Source organism: Bubalus bubalis, chromosome 12 (assembly GCF_019923935.1).
Source record: "Bubalus bubalis isolate 160015118507 breed Murrah chromosome 12, NDDB_SH_1, whole genome shotgun sequence".
In the NCBI taxonomy this organism is placed as follows: Eukaryota; Metazoa; Chordata; class Mammalia; order Artiodactyla; family Bovidae; genus Bubalus; species Bubalus bubalis.
In genome coordinates this window covers 4,239,435-4,264,976 of record NC_059168.1, presented here as the reverse complement: position 1 = coordinate 4,264,976, position 25,542 = coordinate 4,239,435, and the positions used below count along the sequence as shown (strand labels likewise).

Here is a 25,542-nt window from a genome sequence, read left to right as displayed (position 1 = left end):
TGTGTAAGTTTAAGGTATACAGCACAATGATGTGATTTACACATTTTATGAAATGATGATCACAATGAATTTAGTTCATGTCCATTGTCTCATGATGACACATTAAAAAGAAAAAAATTTTAACCTGTGAAGAGAACTCTTAGGATCTACTCTCTTACAAACTTTCAAATACATCATACAGCAGTGTTAACAAGTTATCACATGGTACATTACCTCCCAGGATTTATTTGCTTATAAATGGAAGTTTGGGCCTTTGCCTATGGTAACCACAAACCTGATCTCTCTTCCTATGAGCTGTTTCTTTCTTTTTTTTTAAGAGTCCCCATATTAGTGATATCATACACCATTAGTCTTTCTCTGACTTATTTCATTTAGCATAATGCTGTCAAGGTCCATTCCTGTTGTTGCAAACGACAGAATTTCCTTCTTTTTATGGCTGAATAATATGGGGATTCCCAGGTGGTGCAGTGGTAAAGAAGTGGCCTGCCAATTGGAGACATAAGAGACAATGGTTCAGTCCCTGAGTCAAGAAGATCGGGCATGGCAACCCACTCCAGCATTCTTGCCTGGAGAATCCCAGGGATAGAGGAACCTGGAGGGCTACAGTCCAAAGGATCACAAAGAGTCAGACACAACTGCAGTGATATAGCATGCAATGCTCATTATACAACCACATTTTGTTTATCCATTCAGCCATTGATGGACACTTAGGTTATTTCCATGTCTTGGCTATTGTAAATAACACTATGAACATGGGGGTACAGAAGAGACGCCCAGAGACAAAGGGGGAGTCTAGTTGGGGAACAAGATCGTGTATCTGAGTGTGCTCTGGTGGGGGCTGGAAGATGGTCAGAAAGACTGTAGTCCAGGGGCACAAAGGGCTCTGGTGGGAAAGAGGTGGGACTAATGACAGAGAAGACTTTGGTGGCCAAGATAAGGAAGCCAGAGGGGATGAGGCGGAGTGAAGAGGACGAGTGATGATTAGGAGGACACAGTGGCTAGGGCATTCTGGAGCAACGTGATGAGGCCAGCCGCGGGAGCAGGAGATTCCAGTGAGAAGGGAGGGGCAAAACAAAAGCCAGTGATGAGGTGGGAAAGTGTGGTGGGGCAGGACCCACCGGTGAGAAGGGAGACAATGAGGGGAGCCTGGACAGGTGCAGTGAGGGAAAATGGGCCTGGGGAAGGCACTCCAGCAGAGGCTGGGAGACCTTGTAGGTCCACTGAGAAGGTGGAGGCTGGTGTCAGGGAGGCTCAGGAAGAGGGCTGTGGATACTGAAGTGGGAACAGTGGAAGCAGCATCTTCTCCAGGCTCCTCAAACAGCAGAATGTCAGCTCTGGGAGATTCCACATATGTACATGCACGAAGACACCTCACAGCCAGATAATGACATGCAGTTGTTGACAGTGGCCCTTATCGGGGACATCCCTAGGAATGCGGAGGGCAGGACACAAGCCTCAGACAGGGAGGAAAAGGGGCAGGGTGTCCTGGTGGGGGCAGTGGCACCTGATGGTTACTCCCATCCTGTTCCCTGCACCCTGTTCCTCACCCCCATGGCTTGATCTCAGATTCTCTTCCCCAGAGATTCCCCTCACATGTCATGCCAAGCCATCCTGAGGGCCTGGAATTGCACCAGCCATGCTGGGAAAAGGAATACAGAAAGCAGGGAAGTGATGGATCCCCCTGCACAGAAGAGAAAGGAAGACTTGGACCACTTGAGTTTCTTTCTGGCAAGTTCTCCAAGCAGGGGAACCAGCAGACTGGGTTACCTGTGGTGAAGCTAGGAGCAGAGATACTCTAAAGAGGTGGAGGCTGAGTGGAATGATCTTAAGGAGAGATCCTAGCAGCTTAGACCCTGAGAGCAACAAGAATTAGCATCAGGGGACTTCCCTGGCGGTCCAGTGGAATCCACCTTGCAATGCAGGCGACTTGGGTTCAACCACTGGTCAGGGAACTAAGATCCCATATACCATGGGGCAACTAAGCCCACGCTGCAACTCTTGAGCCCAGGCAATGCAATGAAAGAACCTGCAAGACACAACACAGTGCCCCAACTAAGACCTGACGCAGCCAAAAAATAAAGAATGAGCATCGAGAGTGCTGGCTCGCCACAGACCCAAAGACACACGTGGAGCTTGGTAAGTTCCCTTTATTGCATCTCAGAAAAAGTTCTTTGGGAAGGACTTTACAGGATTTGGCTTTTATTAGATGATTTTGATGAGTGTTCAAAGAAGCAGGTGTTGCTCAGGATTGGACGCTGTCAGGAAAAAGAGACGGCTTTATGACTGGTGTCTTCATTAATCTCATCTAGAAGGTGAGAGGGAAGAAGTGAGGCTGAAGTTGTGTGACAAGGAGCAGCAGCCCCCATGTTAACCAGAAGAGGGGAATGTTCAGTCATTTTTCTGGCTTGAACAATGTTGGTGTTTTCATCTATGCTCAGACATGATTACACAATGAGCTTGTTTTTGTCTTGATCCGTCAGTCACAGATGGAGAAGGAAATGTCAACCTACTCCAGTATCCTTGCCTGGAGAAGCCCATGGACAGAAGAGCCTGGTGGGCTACAGTCCATGGGGTCGCAAGAGTTGAACACAACTTAGCAACTAAACCACCATCAGTCACAGCGGTTTTATCTGATGTTGGTGATCTATTAAATCGCTCCAGCTCCTAGACACACCGAGCTGTGATGGTTCCAAGCCAGCTCCTGACTGTCAGAGTTGTTTTTCTCTAATGATCCTCCCTGGCCAAAGACAAAGTCAGACCACAGGCATGAATCCACAACAGCCAGATTTTTCACTTGTCAAGAGTTTGCTGATTCAGGGAATTCCCTAGGGGTCCAGTGGTTAGGACCACTGGAGGGGGCATGGGTTCCATCCCTGGTTGGGGAACTAAGATCCTGAATGCCATAGGGTGTGGCAAAAAAGAAAAACAAAACAGGAAAGTTGGCCAGGTGAGACCAGGAAGATGTCCAGAGGGCATAGTCTTTATTGGACCAGAGCTAATGCCCCCTCTTCTGCCGTAGGATGAATTGCTGAGTCATCTGATGTGACAGTGACTGCACAGCAGCATTTAAGACTTTGGACAGGATACAACGACAAAAGATAGAAGGCAGGAGGAGAGGGGATGACAGAGGGTGCGATGGCTGGATGGCATCACCCACTCAATGCGCCTGAGTTTGGACAAACTCCAGGAGGTAGTCAAGGACAGGAAGCCTGGCGTGCTGCAGTTCACGGGGTTGCAAAAAGTTGGACACGACTTAGCAACTGAAGAATAACAACAATGACCAACCATAACACAGGCAAGTACCAGAAACCAAAGGATCATGAGTCTTGTGACAAGTCTTACAAAGCCAGGGTCCCAGATTGTAAAACCCAAGCAATGAAAACACTGAAGAATCAGCAGGGCCCTTTAGAGAATCAGGTGTTTTATTTATCCTTATATCCACAGTTGTGCTTGCCCTGTAGTATGTAAATACAACCAGAAATACATTGCCTCACCCCCAACCACCACCAGCTGAGAGGAAATCAAGGTGTTCAACATCCTGTCTAGTCTTGTCAGAACTGCATTGCTGGCAGGTAGGATGTACAGTGGAAAAACCCTCAGTGGTATCTTTAAAATTACCTTACCAATGCTGGTCCAGTGTTGCTGCTGATGTTCCTCTGCTTTGTGGGTAATATCACAAAACATACTTGCTAAGTTTCACTTTTTATTATGTCCACCTCCTTACATATAGAAAAGCACTTCAAGGCTCTTTCATTCTTTGTCAGTTTTGTAGGGCTCCTGTGATGATCAGCACATTTGTTTCTAAAGCATTTCAATGTCACGGACTAACTCCAAATCAGCTACCTAGCCTATCAGTATAAATATTTAGTTTTGTTACTAGGCAGATCTGGGAGAGGGCATTGAATGGATATAATTTTTTAAATATTAAAAAAAATTTATTTATGGATGCACTGGGTCCTTGTTGCTGCACTGGGCTTTCTCTAGTTGTGGTGAGTGGTGGGCTGCTCTTCACTGTGGTGCTCAGGTTTTTCACTGTGGTGGCTTCTCTCGTGGAGCTCGGGCTCTAGGGTGCTCAGGCTTACTTGCTCCGTGGCATGTGTGATCTGGGACCAGGGATCCAATCCATATCCCCTGCATTGTCAGGCAGATTCTTAATCTCTGGACCAAGGAAATCCAAATGGATATAACTTTTGAGAAAAGCTTGTATTTCAAGGGCAAATTTGAGTCTGATGACCCAGCCTGCTTTAGTAATTTTTAAATTTACTAAGTATGTATAATCTACACACACAATTAAATCAGAGTTATTCAGGGGAGTCTTTAGAAGGTCAGTTTAGGGTATGGCTAGTTCCCTGAGGCAAGCAACTGTGGGCTGTCCCTTTGTGGGAGAGGGAAGGAGGTGGCTGGGTTTAGAGTGACAATATTGGACAGCGATGTGTGAAGGAAGAGCACCAGTTTACCACAGGTTAGGTGATTACCTGAAAGATCCCAAAGGTTTACTGTCAGTGAAAGTCTATATAGCACAGCATGGGAAGCCATTAAGATTAATGGAGACCCAAGAACTAAATCAACTCAAGGTTTCACACTTCTATTATTGCTGCTGTGGTTCTTAGACAAGGCGGACACACATCTTGGCTACTGGAGGTAAAGCAAGGCTGAGATAAGCAAGAGCCTCTGGTGGTTTCCATTGACCGAAGCTGTTCCCTAGTGCCTGTTCAGATTCATAAAAGAAAGGGAGTGGGGGCAAGGGGAGAATTTTTAATTTGAGAACAATGGAGAAAACTTCTAGAAGATAGTTTTACGGTACCAGTCTGTGTCCAAGGACTATGTTTCTTTTAACTTAAAAAACATATTCACCGAAATGTATTTAATAGACATATAACTAACCTAGGAAGATCAATTCCCCCCACTTTTTATTTTTTGCTGATACGAATTTATTACTTTTTAAAAGTAATTTTGCCCCCATTGGTAGATTTATTGTACAGGAGACAGGGATCAAGACCATCCCCAAGAAAAAGAAATGCAAAAAAGCAAAATGGCTGTCTGAGGAGGCCTTACAAATAGCTGTGAAAAAGAGAAGCGAAAATCAAAGGAGAAAAGGAAAGATATACCCATTTGAATGCAGAGTTCCAAAGAATCGCAAGAAGAGATAAGAAAGCCTTCCTCAGTAATCAGTGAAAAGAAATAGAGGAAAACAACAGAATAGGAAACACTAGAAATCTCTTCAAGAAAATTAGAGATACCAAGGAACATTTCATGCAAAGATGGGCTCGATAAAGGACAGAAATGGTACGGACCTAACAGAAGCAGAAAATATTAAGACGTAGCAAGAATACACAGAAGAACTGTACAAAAAAGATCTTCACAACCCAGATAATCACGATGGTGTGATCACTCACCTAGAGCCAGACATCCTGGAATGTGAAGTCAAGTGGGCCTTAGAAAGCTTCACTACGAACAAAGCTAGTGGAGGTGATGGAATTCCAGTTGAGCTATTTAAAATCCTGAAAGATGATGCTGTCAAAGTGCTGCACTCAATATGCCAGCAAATTTGGAAAACTCAGCAGTGGCCACAGGACTGGAAAAGGTCAGTTTTCATTCCAATCTTAAAGAAAGGTAATGCCAAAGAATGCTCAAACTACCACACAATTGCACTCATCTCACATGCTAGTAAAGTAATGCTCAAAATTCTCCAAGCCAGGCTTCAGCAATATGTGAACCGTGAACTTCCAGAGGTTCAAGCTGGTTTTAGAAAAGGCAGAGGAACCAGAGATCAAATTGCCAACATTCGCTGGATCACTGAAAAAGCAAGAGAGTTCCAGAAAAACATCTATTTCTGCTTTATTGATTATGCCAAAGCCTTTGACTGTGTGGATCACAATAAACTGTGGAAAATTCTGAAAGAGATGGGAATACCAGACCTCTTGACCTGCCTCTTGAGAAATTTGTATGCAGGTCAGGAAGCAATAGTTAGAACTGGACATGGAACAACAGATTGGTTCCAAATAGGAAAAGGAGTACGTCAAGGCTGTATGTTGTCACCCTGCTTATTTAACTTATATGCAAAGTACATCATGAGAAATGCTGGGCTGGATGAAGCACAAGATGGAATCAAGAGTGCCGGGAGAAATATCAATAACCTCAGATATGCAGATGACAGCACCCTTATGGCAGAAAGTGAAGAAGAACTAAAGAGCCTCTTGATGAAAGTGAAAGAGGAGAGTGAAAAAGTTGGCTTAAACCTCAACATTCAGAAAAAGAAGATCATGGCATCCGGTCCCATCACTTCATGGGAAATAGATGGGGAAACAGTGGAAACAGTGTCAGACTCTTTTTTTGGCTCCAAAATCACTGCAGATGGTGATTGCAGCCATGAAATTAAAAGACGCTTACTCCGTGGAAGGAAAGTTATGACCAACCTAGGCAGCATATTAAAAAGCAGAGATATTACTTTGCCAACAAGGGTCCGTCTAGGCAAAGCTATGGTTTTTCCAATAGTCATGTATGGATGGGAGAGTTGGACTATAAAGAATTGATGCTTTTGAACTGTGGTGTTGGAGAAGACTCTTGAGAGTCCCTTGGACTGCAAGGAGATCCAACCAGTCCATCCTAAAGGAGATCAGTCCTGAATGTTCACTGGGACTGATGCTGAAGCTGAAACTCCGATACTTTGGCCACTTTGCTGTGAAGAACTTACTCATTTGAAAAGATCCTGATGCTGGGAAAGATTGAAGGTGGGAGGAGAAAGGGACGACAGAGGATGAGATGGTTTGATAGCATCACCGACTTGATGGACATGGGTTTGGGTGGACTCCGGGAGTTGGTGATGGACAGGGAGGCCTGGCGTGCTGCAGTCCATGGGGTCACAAAGAGTTAGACATGACTGAGCGACTGAACTGAACTGAAGGTAGATTTAATCCTAGGAATTTTTTTCTTTTTGATCTGATGGTGAATCGGATTGTTTCCTTAATTTCTCTTTCTGATCTTTCGTCTTTAGTGTATGATTGCAAGAGATTTCTGTGTAGTAATTCTGTATTCTGCAACTTTACCAAATTCATTGATGAGCTCTAGTAGTTTTCTGGTAGCATCTTTAGGATTTTCTATGCATACTTCTTTTCCAATTTGGATTTCTTTTATTCCTTTTTCTTCTTTGATTATCATGGCTAGGACTTCCAAAACTATGTTGAATAATCGTGGAGAGAGTGGACATCCTTGTCTTGCTCCTGACCTTAAGAGGAAATGCTTCCAGGTTTTCCACCATTGAGAATGTTAGCTGTGGGTTTGTGGTATATTGCCCTTATCATGTTGAGGTATGTTCCCTCTGGGCTTCCCAGGTAGCTCAGTGGTAAAGAACCCGCCTGCCAATGCAGGAGACTTGGGTTCCATCCCTGGTTTGGGAAAATCCCCTGGAGGAGGAAATGGCAATCCACTCCAGTATTCTTGCCTGGGAAATCTCATGGACAGAGGAGCCTGGCGGGCTACAGTTCACTGAGTCAAAAAGAGTCAGACACAACTGACTGACTAAGCAGGCACACACGCATAATTAACTACACGCATAATTAACTACATTATCATTAACTGAAGTGATCAATAATTTTTTCCCCAAACAATGAAGAAAATTAGAGGACAGAAAATGAAAAATTGTTTAGCTATTTTTTTCTCCAATCATTTCATATCATCTTACTACTTTCGAGGGAAAAAGAAATATAAGTAATCTTATCCAAAGGCATTTCATCATTTGTCACTAGATTGCCATTCTAAGAAATAAGGATAAAATTTTTATTTAGTGATTAATGTTTTGTATCTGTTTCTTATTTGGAAACCGTCCAGACTTCCAGTCTTTTTATTTTTGGCCGGGCTGCATGGCATGTGGGAGCTTGGCTCCCTGACCAGGGATTGAACCTGCGCCCCCTGAAGTGGAAGTGTGGAATCTTAACCCCTGGACTGCCAGGGAAGTCCCCCAGTCTTAATTAATTAATTATTTACCTAAGATATTAAAGTTGAGAAAAGTTTTAATGTATAAAACAGATTGTGACATGTATACTTTAAAAAAGGTGACAGATGGTTTAGACAGTAATTTAGACCCTTGATATTTTTATCAAGCTGTGTGCTCGAAAGTCAATACTTAATACTCCTCAAAATATAAGGGAAGAATACCACCTACATTAAAAAAAGTCTTTAAAAAATTTTTTTAAAGAAAAACAAGACAAATAATGTCTTCATCGAGATTTCTTTTCTTTTTGTTCTAAAGTATCTCCCAAACACACAATTTTACTCATGGCAAAAGCTTCCTAAAGTGGCCAGTGCAATTCCAAACTTTGGTGAAACTGTGACAGAATGATAAGCATACTATTAACAGTTAGTACTGTTATCAAGAAAAGATGAAGAAAACAGGTGTTTGGACTGAAAGAGGCACCATTTAGATTGAGAAGACCCTGGGAACTGGAGAGGCTTTTAAAAAGATAGTACTTAGGTAACTTTATCTCCCCTGAGCCTGACCAAAGGGCCAATGGTTTCACCAAGGAGTGGCCAGACAAACCTTGTGAAATAAAGCAATTCTCAGAGACACAAAGACAGGAGAGAAGTCCCTACAAAGTGGCTCAGATGGTAAAGCATCTGCCTGCAATGTGGGAGAGCCCTGTTTGATCCCTGGGTTGGGTAGATCTCCTGGAGAAGGAAATGGCAACCCACTCCAGTAGTCTTGCCTGGAGAATCCCAGGGACGGAGGAGCATGGTAGGCTACAGTCCATGGGCTGGCAAAGAGTCGGACATAACTGAGAGACTTCACTTCACTTCACAAGGTTTGAAATGATGGGAGGCAAAGGAGTATGAATCTCGGGATTCCCCTTGTCCAGCTTGAGGATGGACCTGACCAAGCTTGGCACATCAACTTCATGGAGGCCCCCTGATACCGGCCCCTGGTGGTCATGTCTTTGTGGAACTTCCCTCCTCCTTGAATGTGGGCTGGACCCATGACTTGTTTCTAACCAATGGAATGCAACAAAGGAGATGGAATCCAGATGACTGCAGTTACATGATAACCTAAGAGGTAGCACCCATCTTGCTGGAGTCTCTCACTCTGATGCTGCTTTTAAAGAAGCAACTTGCTTTGAATTTTATAGCCACGAGGAAATGAATTCTGCCAACAACCTAGGAGAGCTTAGAAGCAGATACCTGTTCTGTCAAGGCTCTGACAAGAGGCCAGTTTTGGCTGATACCTTTTTTGTAACCTTGTCAGACCCTAAGTGGACTAGCAAGCTAAGCCATGCCCAGATGCCTGACCCAGACAAACAGTGGGGTAATGAGCACATGTGGTTTTAAGCGGCTGTGCCTTTATAGTCAGGCACAGCTAAGGTTAAAATAACTTATCCAAACTTTGTTGGACTCTTTGGGTAAAAATTAACCAATGGTCCTCTCCCCATGTACAACAATATTAGCCCACTAAAAGATGGGAAAACATCAGCAGGGGCAACTTTCATATCCACAACTGGCCTCAAGCTAACTCCAGCATGGACAGCTTCTGTTGTGGCAAATAGGTATCTCTCCAGTTAGAATGGGGGATTTCCCTGGTGGGGGGGATTTCCCTGATGGCAAAGATGGTAAAGTGTCTGCCTGCAATGTGGGAGACCTGGGTTTGATCCCTGGGTCGGGAAGATCCCCTGGAGAAGGAAATGACAATCCACTCCAGTACTCTTGCCTGGAAACTTCCATGGACGGAGGATCCTGGTAGGATACAGTCCATGAGATCGCAAAGAGTTGGACATGACTGAGTGACTTCACTTGAACCAGTTAGAACCAGCCCTGTGAAGTTAGTATCCTTCTGCTTTATATCCTCTCCAGGCTATATATGTACCGGATGTTCAGTAATTGTGGAACTGAAACTGTGACTGCCTTGAAGTTTATTAATTCATGGATCTGGCTTCACTTCAGGCAGCACTTCTGCTTGATGCCTAGACTTTGACAGGACAGACACGGGACCACAGGCAGCGAGTATGCCAATGTCACTGCTGCCTGAGCCAGGTTTTAGGAGAGTTGAAGGAAGGAAAATAAAGGGCAACTAGAATTCCAAGTCTTCAGCATCATCCTTAGTTATCAGTTGCCACAGGATGTCCCAGTACTGAACCTCTCCTAAAATTCTTACTTCTCCCCACCCCTACAACTATCTGAAAAGGAAACAAAGGAAAGGAAATAATTTTCCCTATAGAATTTTTCCCTTCTAATTCTTTTTTTAAATAATAAACCTCAACTGTTGGCAGAGGTTTCTAGGAATTCAAGGAATATCAATAAAGTTTAGGCCAAATGAGATTTACAACTAGAAAATAGATACTACTGGGTGTTAAAGAACAGAATGAAGCCAAGCCCACATATGAACTTATAGAGACGACAGCACACAGCACTCTGTCAAGCTATACCCGGTGTCTAACGCCGCTGGCTGGGTCTCTGTTCTCCAGCAGAGCAGACTAAGCTCCTTTAGGGCAGGAACCACATCTGGTCAGCTCTGGACTTCCCCAACACATAACACACTCTTCACTCAAAGGGCCACTTATAGGCTCTGTAACAACCTAGAGGGATGGGATGGGGAGGGAGGTTCAAGAGGGAGGGGACATATATATACCTATGGTTGATTCATGTTGATGTTTGGCAGAAACCAACACAATACTGTAAAGCAAATATCCTTCGATTAAACATAAAAAAAATTTTTTTAAAGGGCCACTCATAGAGTGCTGAATCCAAATGAGAAACCAGTTTTTAAAAAAGTTAATGATGATTGCTAAGGTGTCACCTGAACCCACGTGTTTAAACATTGCTATCCTTACCCATTTTCCAGTTCACTACTGGGGGGTGGTGGGGGGGAAGGGGAGATAAACTACTGAGGGTGGGGTGGGGAGTGAATTAAACCAATTAATAGCACTAAAGCCTCCAAGTCTACACCAAGGAAGAACCACACCATGTTTAGCCAGTGAAAAGGATTAGAATTTTTTCAGTATTTTAATGAGAACTTTCTCACCATCTTTAAATAGAAATGACTTCCACTGTTTACTCTGAAGCTGCTGGGCCGTCAGCACTTCTTCGCTTCCTGGTCCGCGGGGTTCAGAAGCCACCGCACGACCAGCTCGCCAGTGCTCTTCAGGCACGTGTTGGACATGTCCTCCTCTGTTGGGAGACCCTGGGGCAGCTTCAGGGGCTTGATTCTGTGACATGAGAGGATGCTGTTAGTGTCATACCCGGTAACACATTTTAAGAAACTGCTAGAATAACAAATAACAAACCTTATCAAATGTTTAACTACTTTCAGCTTTGCATTCACCGAAGGGATATTCTTGTGAACTTGAGGAGTGTGTGCCTACAAACAAAGGAAACAACATTAGGGATCAATTTCAACAGTGCAGATGGTCCCACGTGTCAGGAAGAGGTTAAGGTGAAGTCTCCTTCTATCTAAATCAAACTTTCTAGTACATTACATGAAATAATACGTTTAAACAAAAGAAATATTGAATAAGTAGGTTAAAAGTTTTAAAGGCGGAAAATTTACAGCAAATTTAAACAACACTAAAGATGACTAAAACAGGTACATACTTTTTGTAACCCAAGCATCTTTATTATATCTTTCTCCCAATATGGACGTCTTTTTGTACTTTTTATTCTGGTAACAATATGCAGTTTATGAGGTTGCTGTGGATCCCCACCATATTTTTCATGATCTTCAGGTGAAGGCCGAAAAACCTAGAAAGAAGAACTATAAATGATAAATTTTCAACATAGCTTCAATGTACTCCCCCCCTTTTATTTTCTTAAAAAACAAACAAACAAACTTCAAACAACTACATTATGATTTCATATCTAATCATTCTACAATCCTCATCCTCAAACTGAACATTTCTACCAGTCCGACTACTCAGATAGATGAAGTCAAAGGAGTTCATGCACTAAGAAAAATATCACATAGCCAGGGATTTTGTTTTGTTTTGATAAAGAACAAAGCAGGAGGAACGGGATGACAAATGCCAGGAGAAGGCACTGCACTACACCGATGGGCCTTGAACTGCATCCCCTACCCCATTCAAGGAGGGCATAAATATAAACTTACAGAAACACATTAGTATTATTAAAAAGAAGTATGTACTGGGCTACATCCCCAAATAATGATATATGTATAACGCTATTTGTAATACTGAAACATTTAAAGGCCATATCCATATTCCTCAAGAGAATAGCTAAAAAATTATGATTGTTGCATAGTCATAATTATTACATTCCAAATAAAACTAGTAATAATATAACTAAATCAGATATGATGCAAATAAATTACTTTGTATTCTACTGGATTTAATGCTGCTATTAAAATGAATAAGGCTTACATTTACCATTTTTGTAGGTACTAACTTTGAAGGATGGTCACAATATACTCTTGAGGAAAAACAACCAAATTTTCACACCACAAAAAAACAAATTTCCACACCACTATGTGTAGTAGGATTCTGTATTTGCTTCATCTATACCATGACAGAGGTTCGTGACATTGTACAGGAGACAGGGATCAAGACCATCTCCATGGAAAAGAAATGCAAAAAAGCAAAATGGCTGTCTGGGGAGGCCTTACAAATAGCTGCGAAAAGAAGAGAAGCAAAAAGCAAAGGAGAAAAGGAAAGATATAAGCATGTGAATGCAGAGTTCCAAAGAATAGCAAGGAGAGATAAGAAAGCCTTCCTCAGCGATCAATGCAAAGAAATAGAGGAAAACAACAGAATGGGAAAAACTAGAGATCTCTTTAAGAAAATTAGAGATACCAAGGGGACATTTCATGCAAAGATGGGCTCGATAAAGGACAGAAATGGTATGGACCTAACAGAAGCAGAAGATATTAAGAAGAGATAGCAAGAATATACAAAAGAACTGTACAAAAAAGATCTTCACGACCAAGATAATCACGATGGTGTGATCACTCACCTAGAGCCAGACATCCTGGAATGTGAAGTCAAGTGGGCCTTAGAAAGCATCACTACAAACAAAGCTAGTGGAGGTGATGGAATTCCAGTTGAGCTATTTCAAATCCTGAAAGATGATGCTGTGAAAGTGCTGCACTCAATATGCCAGCGAATTTGGAAAACTCAGCAGTGGCCACAGGACTGGAAAAGGTCAGTTTTCATTGCAATCCCAAAGAAAGGCAATGCCAAAGAATGCTCAAACTACTGCACAATTGTACTCATCTCACATGCTAGTAAAGTAATGCTCAAAATTCTCCAAGCCAGGCTTCAGCAATACGTGAACCGTTAACTTCCAGATGTTCAAGCTGGAAAAGGCAGAAGAACCAGAGATCAAATTGCCAACATCTGCTGGATCATGGAAAAAGCAAGAGAGTTCCAGAAAAGCATCTATTTCTGCTTTATTGACTATGCCAAAGCCTTTGACTGTGTGGATCACAATATACTGTGGAAAATTCTGAAAGAGATGGGAATATCAGACCACCTGACCTGCCTCTTGAGAAACCTGTATGCAGGTCAGGAAGCAACAGTTAGAACTGGACATGGAACAAGAGACTGGTTCCAAATAGGAAAAGGAGTATGTCAAGGCTGTATATTGTCACCCTGCTTATTTAACGTATGTGCAGAGTACATACATCATGAGAAACACTGGGGTGGAAGAAGCACAACCTGGAATCAAGATTGCCAGATAACCTCAGATATGCAGATGACACCACCCTTATGGCAGAAAGTGAAGAGGAACTAAAGAGCCTCTTGATGAAAGTGAAAGAGGAGAGTGAAAAAGTTGGCTTAAAGCTCAACATTCAGAAAAGTAAGATCATGGCATCTGGTCCCATCACTTCATGGGAAATAGATGGGGAAACAGTGGAAACAGTGTCAGACATTATTTTTGGGGGCTCCAAAATCACTGCAGATGGTGACTGCAGCCATGAAATTCAAAGATGCTTACTCCTTGGAAAAGTCATGACCAACGTAGATAGCATATTGAAAAGCAGAGACATTACTTTGCCAACAAAGGTCCATCTAGTCAAGGCTATTGTTTCTCCAGTAGTCATGTATGGATGTGAGAGTTGGACTGTGAAGAAAGCTGAGCGCCGAAGAATTGATGCTTTTGAACTGTGGTGTTGGCCACCTCATGCGAAGAGTTGACTCACTGGAAAAGACTCTGATGCTGGGAGGGATTGGGGGCAGGAGGAGAAGGGGACGACCGAGGATGAGATGGCTGGATGGAACCACCGACTCGATGGACTTGAGTTTGTGTGAATTCTGGGAGTTGGTGATGGACAGGGAGACCTGGCGTGCTGTGATTCATGGGGTTGCAAAGAGTGGGACACAACTGAGCGACTGAACTTTACTGATACCATGATGAGTGTGTACATGTGATGTATTCTATAAATATTGATTCTAAGAATATGACCTTAAATTCTAAACATGAGTCAAACAATTCTATACATATGTGTGTGTGTGAGTCGTTCAGTTGTGTCTAACTCTTTGGGACCTCATGGACTATAGCCTATCAGGCTCCTCTGTCCATGGAATTCTCCAGGCAAGAATACTGGAGTGGGCAGGGGGTCTTCCCGACCCAGGGATCAAACCCAGGTCTCCTAATTGCAGGCAGATTCTTTACCACTGAGCCACCAGGGAACCCATATATGTGTATGTACATGTACATGTGTACACACACCCTTAAATGTAGAAAGGTCTGAAAAACATTAAGTCGAGAGTCATACCTTTGGGGAAACAGACTGAGGAAGGACAAAAAAAGATGTTACTTTAATCACAAAGAATATTATTCAATCATTAATTTCTCCACAGAGGATCAGGTTACATTGCTAAGTGATGAAAGCAGCTAGAGAAGCATTATAGCCAAGACGATGCACATCTTTAAAAATACATAAAAGAGGAGTATATGGAGGGTGTGGGCAGTGGTTGTCTCCAAACAGGTGGGATGAAGGGTATTTTTCTAGAGCTTTTGATGAAATGTTGGGTGAGAAGAATGGTGGCAGACACAGGATGGGGTAGGTGCACCAAAGAAAAGGAGAGACGACATAAAGAAATGGTGTGAGGAGCATGAAATATTCAGGAAAAGTCAGTGGTTCCATGTGAATAAGGTAGGAAAAAAAACATGAAAAGCAATGCAGGGGGAGTTAAACCAAGCTCAACTATGCTGAGTCTTTAGAAATTTCCAGAAGGCATATAAAGCTATTGGAGGTTTGAAACAATATGACATTTCAAAGATAGACTTGGAAAGAAAACTCTTTCAAAAGAACTGGAGGTGGAGACTGATACACAAAAACTCAGAAAGGACTTAGGGACATGGTTTAAGGGTCTGAATTACAGCAGCTGGAACAGAAAAGGACTGATCTGGGGACTTTGGCCAGTAAAACAGATGGATTTGTGGTGGGTGAGGGAGCAGACGGGGTTGAGACTGACTCAAAGGTTTTCAGTCTGGGAAATCAGACAAAGGATCAACTGACATCACTAATACAGGACAAGCATGTTCTTTTAGTTTGGTTATTTGGAGGGAAAGTAAGACAATGAGCTCAATTTTGGATAACTTGAAATACCTATGGGTTATCCAAGCAGCAAGGTTTAGAATTTGAGAAAACAGGAGTAAGTCTGGGAGATAGGCAACGGGCTACAGATGCACACTTCAGGGTCATTTCTATGAGGCTGGAAAGTTTTCACACTCACTACAGCTGGTGATCAAAATCACTGCCTTCCACATTTTAAACAAATGTTAACATCTGTATCTATCCTTTTCTTCCAGAAGTTTACAGTCTAAGAAACACGGAAAGATATGACAATGTAGTTGCAGACCATGACTGGGAAAAAAAGAGAGTTCTGATAAAAGAACATCAAGCTTGCTAAAGGTATCAAAATAATCGACGGTAATACTATTTTAGCTTTTAAACGATCAGTAGAGAATGGTGATTGCCAGAGACTGGGGGAAGATGGTATGAGGAGTTACTATCTAATGGGAACAGAGTTGTTCCGGTTTTGTAAGATGAAGAGTTCTGGAGAGGGATGGTGGTGATGGTCACAGAATAATCTGAAAGTACTTAAATCACTGAGTGAAAGTGTTAGTCGTTCAGTTGGGTCCGACTCTTTCCGACCTCCTAGACTGTAGCTCACCAGGCTCCTCTGTCCATGGAATTCTCCAAGAAAGAATACTAAAGTGGGTTGCCATTTCCTTCTCTAGGGGATCTTCCGCACCCAGGGACTGAACCAGGGTCTCCTGCATTGCAGGTAGATTCTTTACCATCTGAGCCACCAGTGAAGCCCATACTATCACTGAAGTGTACACTTCAAAAAACAGTTAAGATACTAAAGTTTGTATCTTATGCATTTTACCATAATACTGAAAATTTGGAAAAAACAAAACAAAAATCTATTGAGGGCTTAGCCAGAGTTTTTCGAAAGAATGATAGGTACACACAAGCTTAGCAGAGAAGATCCAAATTAGCAACAGTTGATCGAGTAAAAACCAAGAGCCACAGGGACAGTCTGAGCAGGAGGAAGACAGTTTGTTTTCTCAGGACAACGGTGATATGAAAACACAAAATATTAAGGGAAAAAACCATAATCAGGAATAAACAGGTTTTGAGATGATAAAAAATCCACTACTTAAAAGGCCAGTAGCACAATTTTATTTTTAATAATTATTTACCTAAATCACACTATGTTTAAAACTCTACCCTCCTATCGACAAATAATTTAACGTGAAAGTTTCCAATACTGCAAAAACCAGTACCTTTCAAAATACAACATGTTTTTCAAAAATAGTAACAGGAAAACAAAACCTTGTTCTTACTTCATCTGGAATTCTTGACCTCGTAAATTTGTGACGAATCCAGTCTGTACAAACAAGAGGTTCCACACCTTTTGTTGCCGTCTAAAATATGACATAAAAATTTGTTTTTTAGCACTCTATCTAATGCAGAAATCCAAACCTACTATTTTTAGGTGACGAAAGTGTATTCTTTTTGTTCTTGTGTTAGTTGCTCAGTCTTGTCTGACTCTTTGCAGCCCCATGGACTCTAGCTTGCCAGGTTCCTCTGCCCATGGAGTTCTCCAGGCAAGAATATTGGAGTGGGTAGCCATTTCCTTCTCCAGGGGATCTTCCCAACCCAGGGATTGAACCTGGGTCTCCTGCATTGCAGGCAGATTCTTTACTGTCAGAGCCATCAGGGAAGCCCTATTCTTACCCAACCTGTAATTATTAAACATTTATCTCAACCACCTAGCTGAATGAATACATCTTATCTTACCACTAACATTAAATATTAATATAAACGTTTAAACCAGCGATTGGCAATAATTTTCTGTAAAGGAGTAGACAATAAATATTTCCAGTTCTGGGCTACATGGTTCCCAGAGCCAAGTCTCAGCTCTGTCACCGCAGGGCCAAAGCAGCCATCGACAGTATGTAAACAAATCGTTGTGGCTATGTTCTAATAAAGCTTTTTCAAAAACAGATGGTGGGCTGAACCTGACCTGTAGGTTATAGTTCATCAATGCGCTCAAGACAACATACGGTAATTTACCCTTCAACAACACAATGTAAAAGAAAGTCAAAATGAGTTTCCAGTTTTCTTTCTAGTCCCAACAGTGCCATCAACTCTGGGTTCCTGTCTCCTGTCCTCTTTCTACAAGCCTCCAGTAGTATTTCTCCCAGGCTGCCAAAGAAAAAGGATTCACTGCCAATCCTTCATACCAGGAAACTCCTCTGGGTAGGCAGTAATCATTCCCTCTATGCCTTCCCTGGACAGCAGAGAGCACTGGGAGAATAAGAAGGAAGGAATGGGGGCAGGGGGTGGAGGGAAGTGATGGACACAGGCTCTGATCCACCAGGAAATAATACTGACCACTCAAGATTGATCTGAGGCTAAGGTAAGAATCTCAAGCACCTGACATTATTATCATCTAATTGCAGGTCCTACCTAGACTCTGGCCCTCATGAGTAGACTAGGCTACTTCACTGCAATTTCTAAAAGAAAGACCAGAAGGAAATACACGAAAGTACAAACATAAATGATCTCTGGGAAACTGTTTCTCTTCTTTCTACGTTTCTACATTTTTCTAATTTTCTAAGATTGAAAATGGACTGTCTTTAAAATTGAAGGGAAAAAAAATCTAAAAAGATTAAGGTGAACAAAGGGGGATCAACACTAGTCATTTTTTACCAGCATGTTCTCCAGGAAAAGGTCTTTTGTGATTTCAATTCTTTAGGGATAAAACAGCAAATAAACCAAATAAAATCAACTCTCAACATTAAAAAAAAGAAAAAATATATAAAGAAACTTAAAAATTTAACTTGCTTGTATGTTTTGTTAATTAGAAAAGAGATTAAAAGTTCTTAAGGAACAGAAAAACAAGACAACTGAAAAAGATAATTACTGAAAAGAAACACTTACTTGTAGTCTCCCTGGGGGCCTCTGAACTATTGAGCGCAAAATCCCTGCCATGGATGTGGTGGCTGTTCTCCTCAGAGGCTGTGAGAAGTAAAAAATAGATCTGTGGGTCATGTATGCTTTGGAAATGGATAGCTCCCCCATTTCTGTAGTAACAAAAAGCTGAGCAAATTGAAAAACTGGATGTTTAACAATACAATCTTGGTTGTTTTAATACAATAAAGACAAGAATTAAAGTTATAATAAATGTTTTAGTCAGAGTTCAAGAAAACCATAGGCAGTAATTATACATTAACCATGTACCATTTTCACCAAAAAGTTAAACTCTAAGTTGATCTCAACAACAAAAATGGGCAGTGGAGGTTACTATCATTCAAAAAATCTTCAACAGGGAGGGCAGATAAAGAATGCTTTCCTCTAGTATAACAAAAAAAGAAAGAGCTGGAAAGGACTGAAGAAATCCCAACCCCTAATTGGAACTAATGACCTTCTTACTTTATTTATATGGAAAATGAATCCCAGAGAGTTCAGTCATTTCACCCAAGAGCCTCCAGCTTTAGGGTACAACCGAATCAGGTACTCCTGGTGGTCTTATGCAGTTTAATTTCTGTTATATTGAGACTTAAGAGGATGAAGAAGAGATCTACTTATTAACACTTAGGGCAGGAATATCTGCATTTTTCCTTTTGTTTTCTCACTGTTTTACCTCTGCAGACATCTTCCTGTGCAGATCACTGCTTCAAAGTTGCCAAATGTTAATTAAAATATTTGACTTTTGAAATTCGTTATCAGCAAAGTTATGAATGTTGTTCTGTTTCTAATTAACCTTAGCAAATGTACATAATGTCATAATCCAATAGTATTTGACAGTACTTATGTATATAATGTTTCATAAGCATTTTTAATAAGATTTGTATTTTTAAATTTAGTATATAATAAAAAGATGTGTTTGAGTGTCAAAAAAAAAAAAGAGAGCGTATATGGTCTAGAACCTAATTCTTCTATTACATTTTCATTAAATCCTAATACCCTTCTGTTAAGAACAGTAGGATACTTTTTTTTGCTTATTTGCATTTTAAACTATTCTTAATGAACATGCACTGCTTTTATAAAGTAAAAGTCACATTTATTTAGACAGACAACAATTATAGCCTAGTATACTGGCTTAAGGGCTTCCCTGGTGGCTCAAAGGGCAAAGAATCTACCTGCAATACAGGAGACCTGGGTTTGACCCCTGGGCTGGGAAGATACCCTGGAGAAGGAAATGGCTACCCACTCCAGTATTCTTGCCTGGAGAATTCCATGGACAGAGGAGCCTGGTGAGCTCGAGTCCATGGGGTCACAAAGAGTCAGACATGACTGAGTGACTAACACACACACACACACACACACACACACACATGCGCGCACGCACACACACTGACTTAAACTGAACGTAGAAAGATTAAGTTCATGAACTACATGCATTAATATATTTTGGATACATGACTTAATTCATATGTTTCAATTCCCCCCCTCCCCCTCGCCTCCAAGAACAGAAAGAAAATAACACCTATCTTGCAAATGAATTATTCTAAAAACATCTAGAACAGTACTTGGCACATCAGAAGCCCTTAATAGATAGTAACTTTTACTACTGTAAGATCATTAAGTTATTACAAAGCTATAATAAGAGTACCCTAACATGCCAAAATAAGGTAAGTGCTGTATTTCAATGTCTACCAGATTCTGGCTCACTCAAACTCTGCAGATTTTTCCTGTGGTGTGGAAAAAGCAATGAAGTTGGGGAATTAATACAAGATGTCCCCCTAAAAGGGCCTGACTTCAGAAAAATTATCAGCAACTGAACCAGTATTTCAAAATTCTGTATCAGTTTTAGAAGAGCTAACTACTATATTCTTAGTGCCCCCAAAGCAAAAATTTTGTTTTACTCATATTCTATACTTGTGGCATCTAGCACACTATCTGATAGACAGCAGGCACCCAGGGTTTGTTAATGCATGTCTGAATTAATGAATGGGTTTCATCCATGGTCCACTCAACCGAGAATTCAGAAGTAAATCAGAATTTCATAACCATCATTCAGATTTTATACTTCAAACATTACAATACAGCACAGCAATTTCTACTTCAAATTATCCAGTTTGCTTGGCTGGCTGTTTAGATCCTTTGTATCAAGGCTTCTTTAGAAGAGATGCTTAATCCTCCAGCCCTCCAATCAAACAATCTAAATTATTTTCCCTACCATACTTCTTCCTCCAAAGTTAAGCATTTTCTTAGGTACTAACAAAGACAGTAGGTACCTAAGCACAAAGTTAGGTACTAATCCAATTTATTTAGCTTGGCTCTTTGTTACATCTTTCTCTTATTTAGATTCCAAGCAAAGTGTCCTAATTGGCCTTCCTGCTTCTATTCTCGGAGAAGGCAATGGCACACCACTCCAGCACTCTTGCCTGGAAAATTCCATGGATGGAGGAGCCTGGTGGGCTGCAGTCCATGGGGTCGCTAAGGGTCGGACATGACTGAGCGACTTCCCTTTCACTTTTCACTTTCACGCATTGGAGAAGGAAATGGCAACCCACTCCAGTGTTCTTGCCTGGAGAATCCCAGGGACGGGGGTGCCGGGTGGGTTGCCGTCTATGGGGTCGCACAGAGTTGGACATGACTGAAGCGACTTAGCAGCAGCAGCTTCTATTCTAATTTCCCCAAGGTCTTTTCCCCATAGCAGCAATCTCACTAAATCTGAAATCAGGTAATATCAACACCTCTGCTCAAAACCTTCCTAAGAGCCAGGTTTCTCATTGTTAGAGTAGGTGGGTACACACAAGCCAGAGAGGAAGGGTAGAATATCTATGTCATCCGATGACACAGGATTAGTGCTGGAACTAATATTTAGCTAAATAAAGATGTGATGGATATAGAAATAATTATAGATACATATACATACATGGGTTGGCCCTCTTAGCTGAGAGGACCTAAAAACAATGGCATCCCAATAGGGATGAGCACACCCAGTGCTAAGAGCTTAGTTTCTAATAGCATTCTCTGATAAAAAGAACCAGGACTCCTTGGAGAAAAGACTGATTACCCAGCTGTAGCAAGGCACATATAAAGCATATATAAAGATAAGTCTGGAGCATCTTGTAGTGCTAGAAAGGAACTACTTAAAAAAGTCAAAAATGACGGGGGTATGTCAAAGGGACTAGAAGCCAACTGAAAGCGCTCCCAGCAGCTACAGCTAAAATAATATGAGCAACAAGGTAAGTAATACAGTTTTGGCATATAACCCAAAACATAAACTAACCATGAATCCATACTGATATAAACAGATGAATAATGAGAGAGAGGGAAAAAAAAAAACTCTCTTACAGAAGAATTTCAAATAATTTATGTAGATACTCCCCTCTTAAAGAGGTGGAGAAAAGCTATCAACACTTAAGCATGGGGTATGCTTAAAGACTTTCTGCCAGAGTCAGGAAAGAAGTCGGGGTGGGCGGGGAGGAGGGAATAATGTTACACTAGAGAAGTCTAACCAACACTACATCTTCAAAGTGATCAAGATTAACATCAGCTGTGATAAAAGCCAAGCTGATAGCATGTACGGAATGACAGAATGAGAACAGCACTTCACCTCTATGTCTTCCTTCCAAAAACCCCTTTCATCACTCTAACAGAAAAATATCAGACAGACTCCAGTTGAAGGACATTGTACAAAATACTTGACCAGTACTTCCTCAAATACCTGACCACCTCAAAACTGTCACGGTCATCAAAACCAAGGTAAGTCTGAGAAACTGTCATAGTCAAGAGGAACACTTGACAACTAAACATAATGTGGTATCTTGGATGGAATTTTGAAAGAGTAAAAGGACATCAGGTAAAAACTAAAAAAATCTGGATGAAGTACGACCTTTAGTTAACAATGTATTCATATTGGCTTATCAATTATAACAAATATACCACACTGATGTAAGATGTTAATAAAGGGAAATTTTGTGTGGGCAGGTGCCGGAGTCCAGCTCCAGCAGCCAGGGATTCAGCCTGAAGGGGTGAGCGGTGTCGGCGAGAGAAACTGAGGCAGCCTCTCATTTTTCTTGGACTGCCTCTTTATTTCAAGCTTATGATTCTCTTTTATACTTTTACAAAAGCATTAGGTCAGAGGTTTGATATTTTTAGTTCCCATGGACCCAGATTTATTTTTCTCCAGAAATCATTGTTGCCCCTCAAAAGGAGCTCCTTCCTCACCGATTCTCTTATCTACTTTTTCTCATGTGTCTTTGTGAATACACTGTAACTCATGCTAATGTCTGGGCTGCATATCACATTCCTCAGTTTATTTCTTATCTTTCTAAGTCCTGTTTGCCCCTAGTATCCTAAGCTCACTATTTCTTAGAAAGGGCTTCTAGCTAATAATATCTCTAAAGTCCCTAATTTCTATAAGCTATAGTAGAATATGCTAACACTACAGCAATCCTTAAATCTTTAGCTTCTATTTTAATTATTCCTAAGCCCTAAATTCAGCAAACTCTTTTGCCATAAACACTTTTCTCACAAATGGGCTTCAGATAGCAATCCCTCCCATGGCCTCAAGCTGCAGCCTGTGTGCTCACCCTGGAACACTTTTTTGTAAAAGTCCTTGAACAAATGTCAGTGATTAACTTTATGAATTACTCTTTGAGCACAGCTGCAGAAGGCTTTATGCCTTCTTATGCTCCTCTCAAAAACAATAAGCACCTTAATATTCTCTTCAGTCAACTCAGCCGAGGAAAGGGAAAAACAAGTCAGAATTACAAAGCCTAACTCCTTCATTCCGGGTCCGTGCCTGCGGAACAAATGGAGGGGTTTAGGGCCGTGCCTCCATTTTGTCAGTAATGCGTAATGTGGCTCCCAACAGGCAGGGTATATAGGAAATATTAATATCTGCATAACTTTTCTGTAAATCTAAAATTACTCCAAAATTAAAGTTTATTTACTACTAGACTGAAAATTTCTAACTTAACACTTCTTCATTTTAGAGTGGCAGCCAGTCCTTAACCTTCCACCCTGAGGATTTCATCTCCAATTATTCTCCTGCTCCGTTGCTACACACACCCGCTGCAAGAAAGCCCTGTAACTTGCCAGGCAGGCATACTCCCCTGACTATTTCCTCTACTGGAATGTCCCTGATATCCACATAGTTAATTCTCTCACATCCTTCAATTTCTGGCTCCAATCTCATCTTCTCAATGAGGTCTACCCTGATTCCATTATATAACACTTTGACCCAGAGGACAATTGTCAGCACTACCAATGTCTTTTACTCTACTTGACTTTCTTTCCACAGCCCTTAACATTTTCTAACATAATTAAATTACTTGTTAGGTTTGTCGTTTACCGTCTGTTTCCACCCAACAGCATGTGAGTTCCACAAGGACAAAGATTTTAAAATTTTGTTTTGTTTTTGGTTTGCTCTGTCTATTCACAGATATATTTCAAGCATCTACCTAAGTAGCACAGCCTTGTAGCAGCCACTCAATTTTTGCTGAATGAAGTTTTACTTCCAGACTTCAGAAGGTGTGACAGTCAAAAGTCATTAACTTTCAATGAAGTAAAAGTTGTTCTTAATAATTAGGCACATAACTCTTGGACCTTGAAGCAATTATACTGTCTTTCACTGTACAACTACCTTTCTCTCGGACAGATGAAAAGCCAGGAAAATAAATGCAGGGCTTCCCAGGTGGTGCAGAGGTAAAGAATCCGCCTGCCAATGCAGGAGAGGCAAGAGATGTGGGTGCGATCCCTGGGTCAGGAAGATCCCTTGGAGTAGTAGGAAATGGCAATTCACTCCAGTGTTCTTGCCTGGAAAATCCAATGGACAGAGGCTGGTGAGCTACAGTCCATGGGGTCAAAAAGAGTTGGACAAGACTGAGCACACACACACACACACACACACATGAGAATTATGATCCCACTTCCATTCCATTAAAAAGAGAGAGCAATGTCTGTGAAACTCTAGAAGCCTATCAGAGAAACGTTAGCATATCTGGGGACAGAAGGGCAGGCTACCAGAGCTATTTTCTCTAACTTCCACCCCTGGTATTGTCTGATAGCTTTGTTGCTGTTGTTCTTTTACAATGACCGTACATGTAACTGTTCTTAAAAAAAGAAAACTAATTCCTTTTCTAAAGAGGCCAGACATCTATTTAATAGTAAATGGGGGTCGGGAAGGAACGCAGAACGTAGAACTTGCCTTTGAACAAACTGACATCTCTGAGGGCAAGAAATGCCTCTTTTTCGAACTCTAATGCCTACTAGGCAGCCCTCCTAAGTGCCTCTTGGGAAAATACAAAACAAAACAACGCAGAACAAGTAGCTTTGAGTAGGTGGCGATCAAGACACGGTTGCAAAATCACGACTTTTGGTAAAACGGTAATTTTTTTTTTTTTTTTTGTCTGCGTCCCACAGCAAGCGGGGTCTTAAGTTTCTCTACCAGGGGTGGCACCCACGCCTCCTCCAGCCCAAGCGAGGAGTCTTAACCACTGGACCGTCAGGGAAATCCCAAAAGGTAAACTAAGCGTTCTAAAATGCAGCAATTTTTAAATTAGATAATTTTGTGTCACCATTAACAATTCGTTAGGCTGACCCCAGCAGAAAGCCAAAGTTACGGATAAAACAGAAGCACAGAAAATGCTAAAACACCCTTTCCCGCCAGACTGCCAGGCCGGGGACGCTCAGCCCTCGAGCTCCAGGAAGCGGGGCTCCTCAGGCCGCACCCCGGGATCCCTCAAACCGGGAGACGTGATCCAGCCGGTAAGCGGCTTTTCGGGAGACCAAGGGCCAACCCTGGACGCAGGCCCATACAGCTTACTGTGACCCGTAAACCCAGAACTGGATAGACAAAATCAATCCTCATCTGCATAGGGTTCCCAGATATATGCTCCTAGCAAAAATGCAATACTTTCAGCCACTCATTCCCCACTCACCAGCAGTTGATATAAGTCTCTCCGCCGTAAGTTAACCACTGAGGAGAACAGGAGCCGAGGAAGAACCCAGAGTGCCACACTCAAACTCGGCCGTAACACTGCGTACACACAATGCAGCACTTTAGTTCCAGCCGACTCCCTCCCACTCCGGCACCATAAAAAGTGAGCGCAGAGGCATAGGCGTCA

The 25,542-nt window shown here is 41.7% G+C and overlaps 1 protein-coding gene across 5 annotated transcripts; it reads right to left on the bottom strand.

The window, feature by feature from the left end:
- Nucleotides 1-1,808: 1,808 nt before the first annotated feature.
- MRPL30 (mitochondrial ribosomal protein L30) lies at nucleotides 1,809-25,513 on the bottom strand. 5 transcript variants are annotated; one of them, XR_329067.4, is made up of 8 exons: nucleotides 25,357-25,500; nucleotides 24,060-24,232; nucleotides 18,398-18,475; nucleotides 16,795-16,875; nucleotides 11,575-11,721; nucleotides 11,268-11,341; nucleotides 11,006-11,189; nucleotides 1,809-2,305 (listed from the first exon to the last, which is right to left on the bottom strand). XR_329067.4 is itself a non-coding variant. In XM_025260700.3 (7 exons), the coding sequence occupies exons 3-7, from the start codon at nucleotides 18,446-18,448 to the stop codon at nucleotides 11,057-11,059; spliced, it is 486 nt and encodes a 161-aa protein (XP_025116485.1). In that variant the 5' UTR covers nucleotides 18,449-18,475; nucleotides 24,060-24,232; nucleotides 25,357-25,500; the 3' UTR covers nucleotides 10,968-11,056. The 5 variants fall into 5 exon arrangements, 4 of the variants coding, with proteins under 4 accessions (XP_025116485.1, XP_006075903.1, XP_044781581.1 ...); XM_025260700.3 differs by lacking the exon at nucleotides 1,809-2,305 and having other exon boundaries at nucleotides 10,968-11,189; XM_006075841.4 differs by lacking the exons at nucleotides 1,809-2,305; nucleotides 24,060-24,232 and having other exon boundaries at nucleotides 10,968-11,189; nucleotides 25,357-25,510.
- Nucleotides 25,514-25,542: the final 29 nt, after the last annotated feature.

Bases quoted from the DNA above. Each gene is read 5' to 3' on its own strand.
- MRPL30 (XM_006075841.4), bottom strand. From the start codon at position 18,448: ATGGCAGGGATTTTGCGCTCAATAGTTCAGAGGCCCCCAGGGAGACTA. The intron at 11,342-11,574 runs GTATGTACCTGT...CTTTGTTTGTAG, and splicing joins AGATGCTTGGGTTACAAAAA to GCACACACTCCTCAAGTTCA. The intron at 11,190-11,267 runs GTTTGTTATTTG...CTCATGTCACAG, and splicing joins GTAGTTAAACATTTGATAAG to AATCAAGCCCCTGAAGCTGC.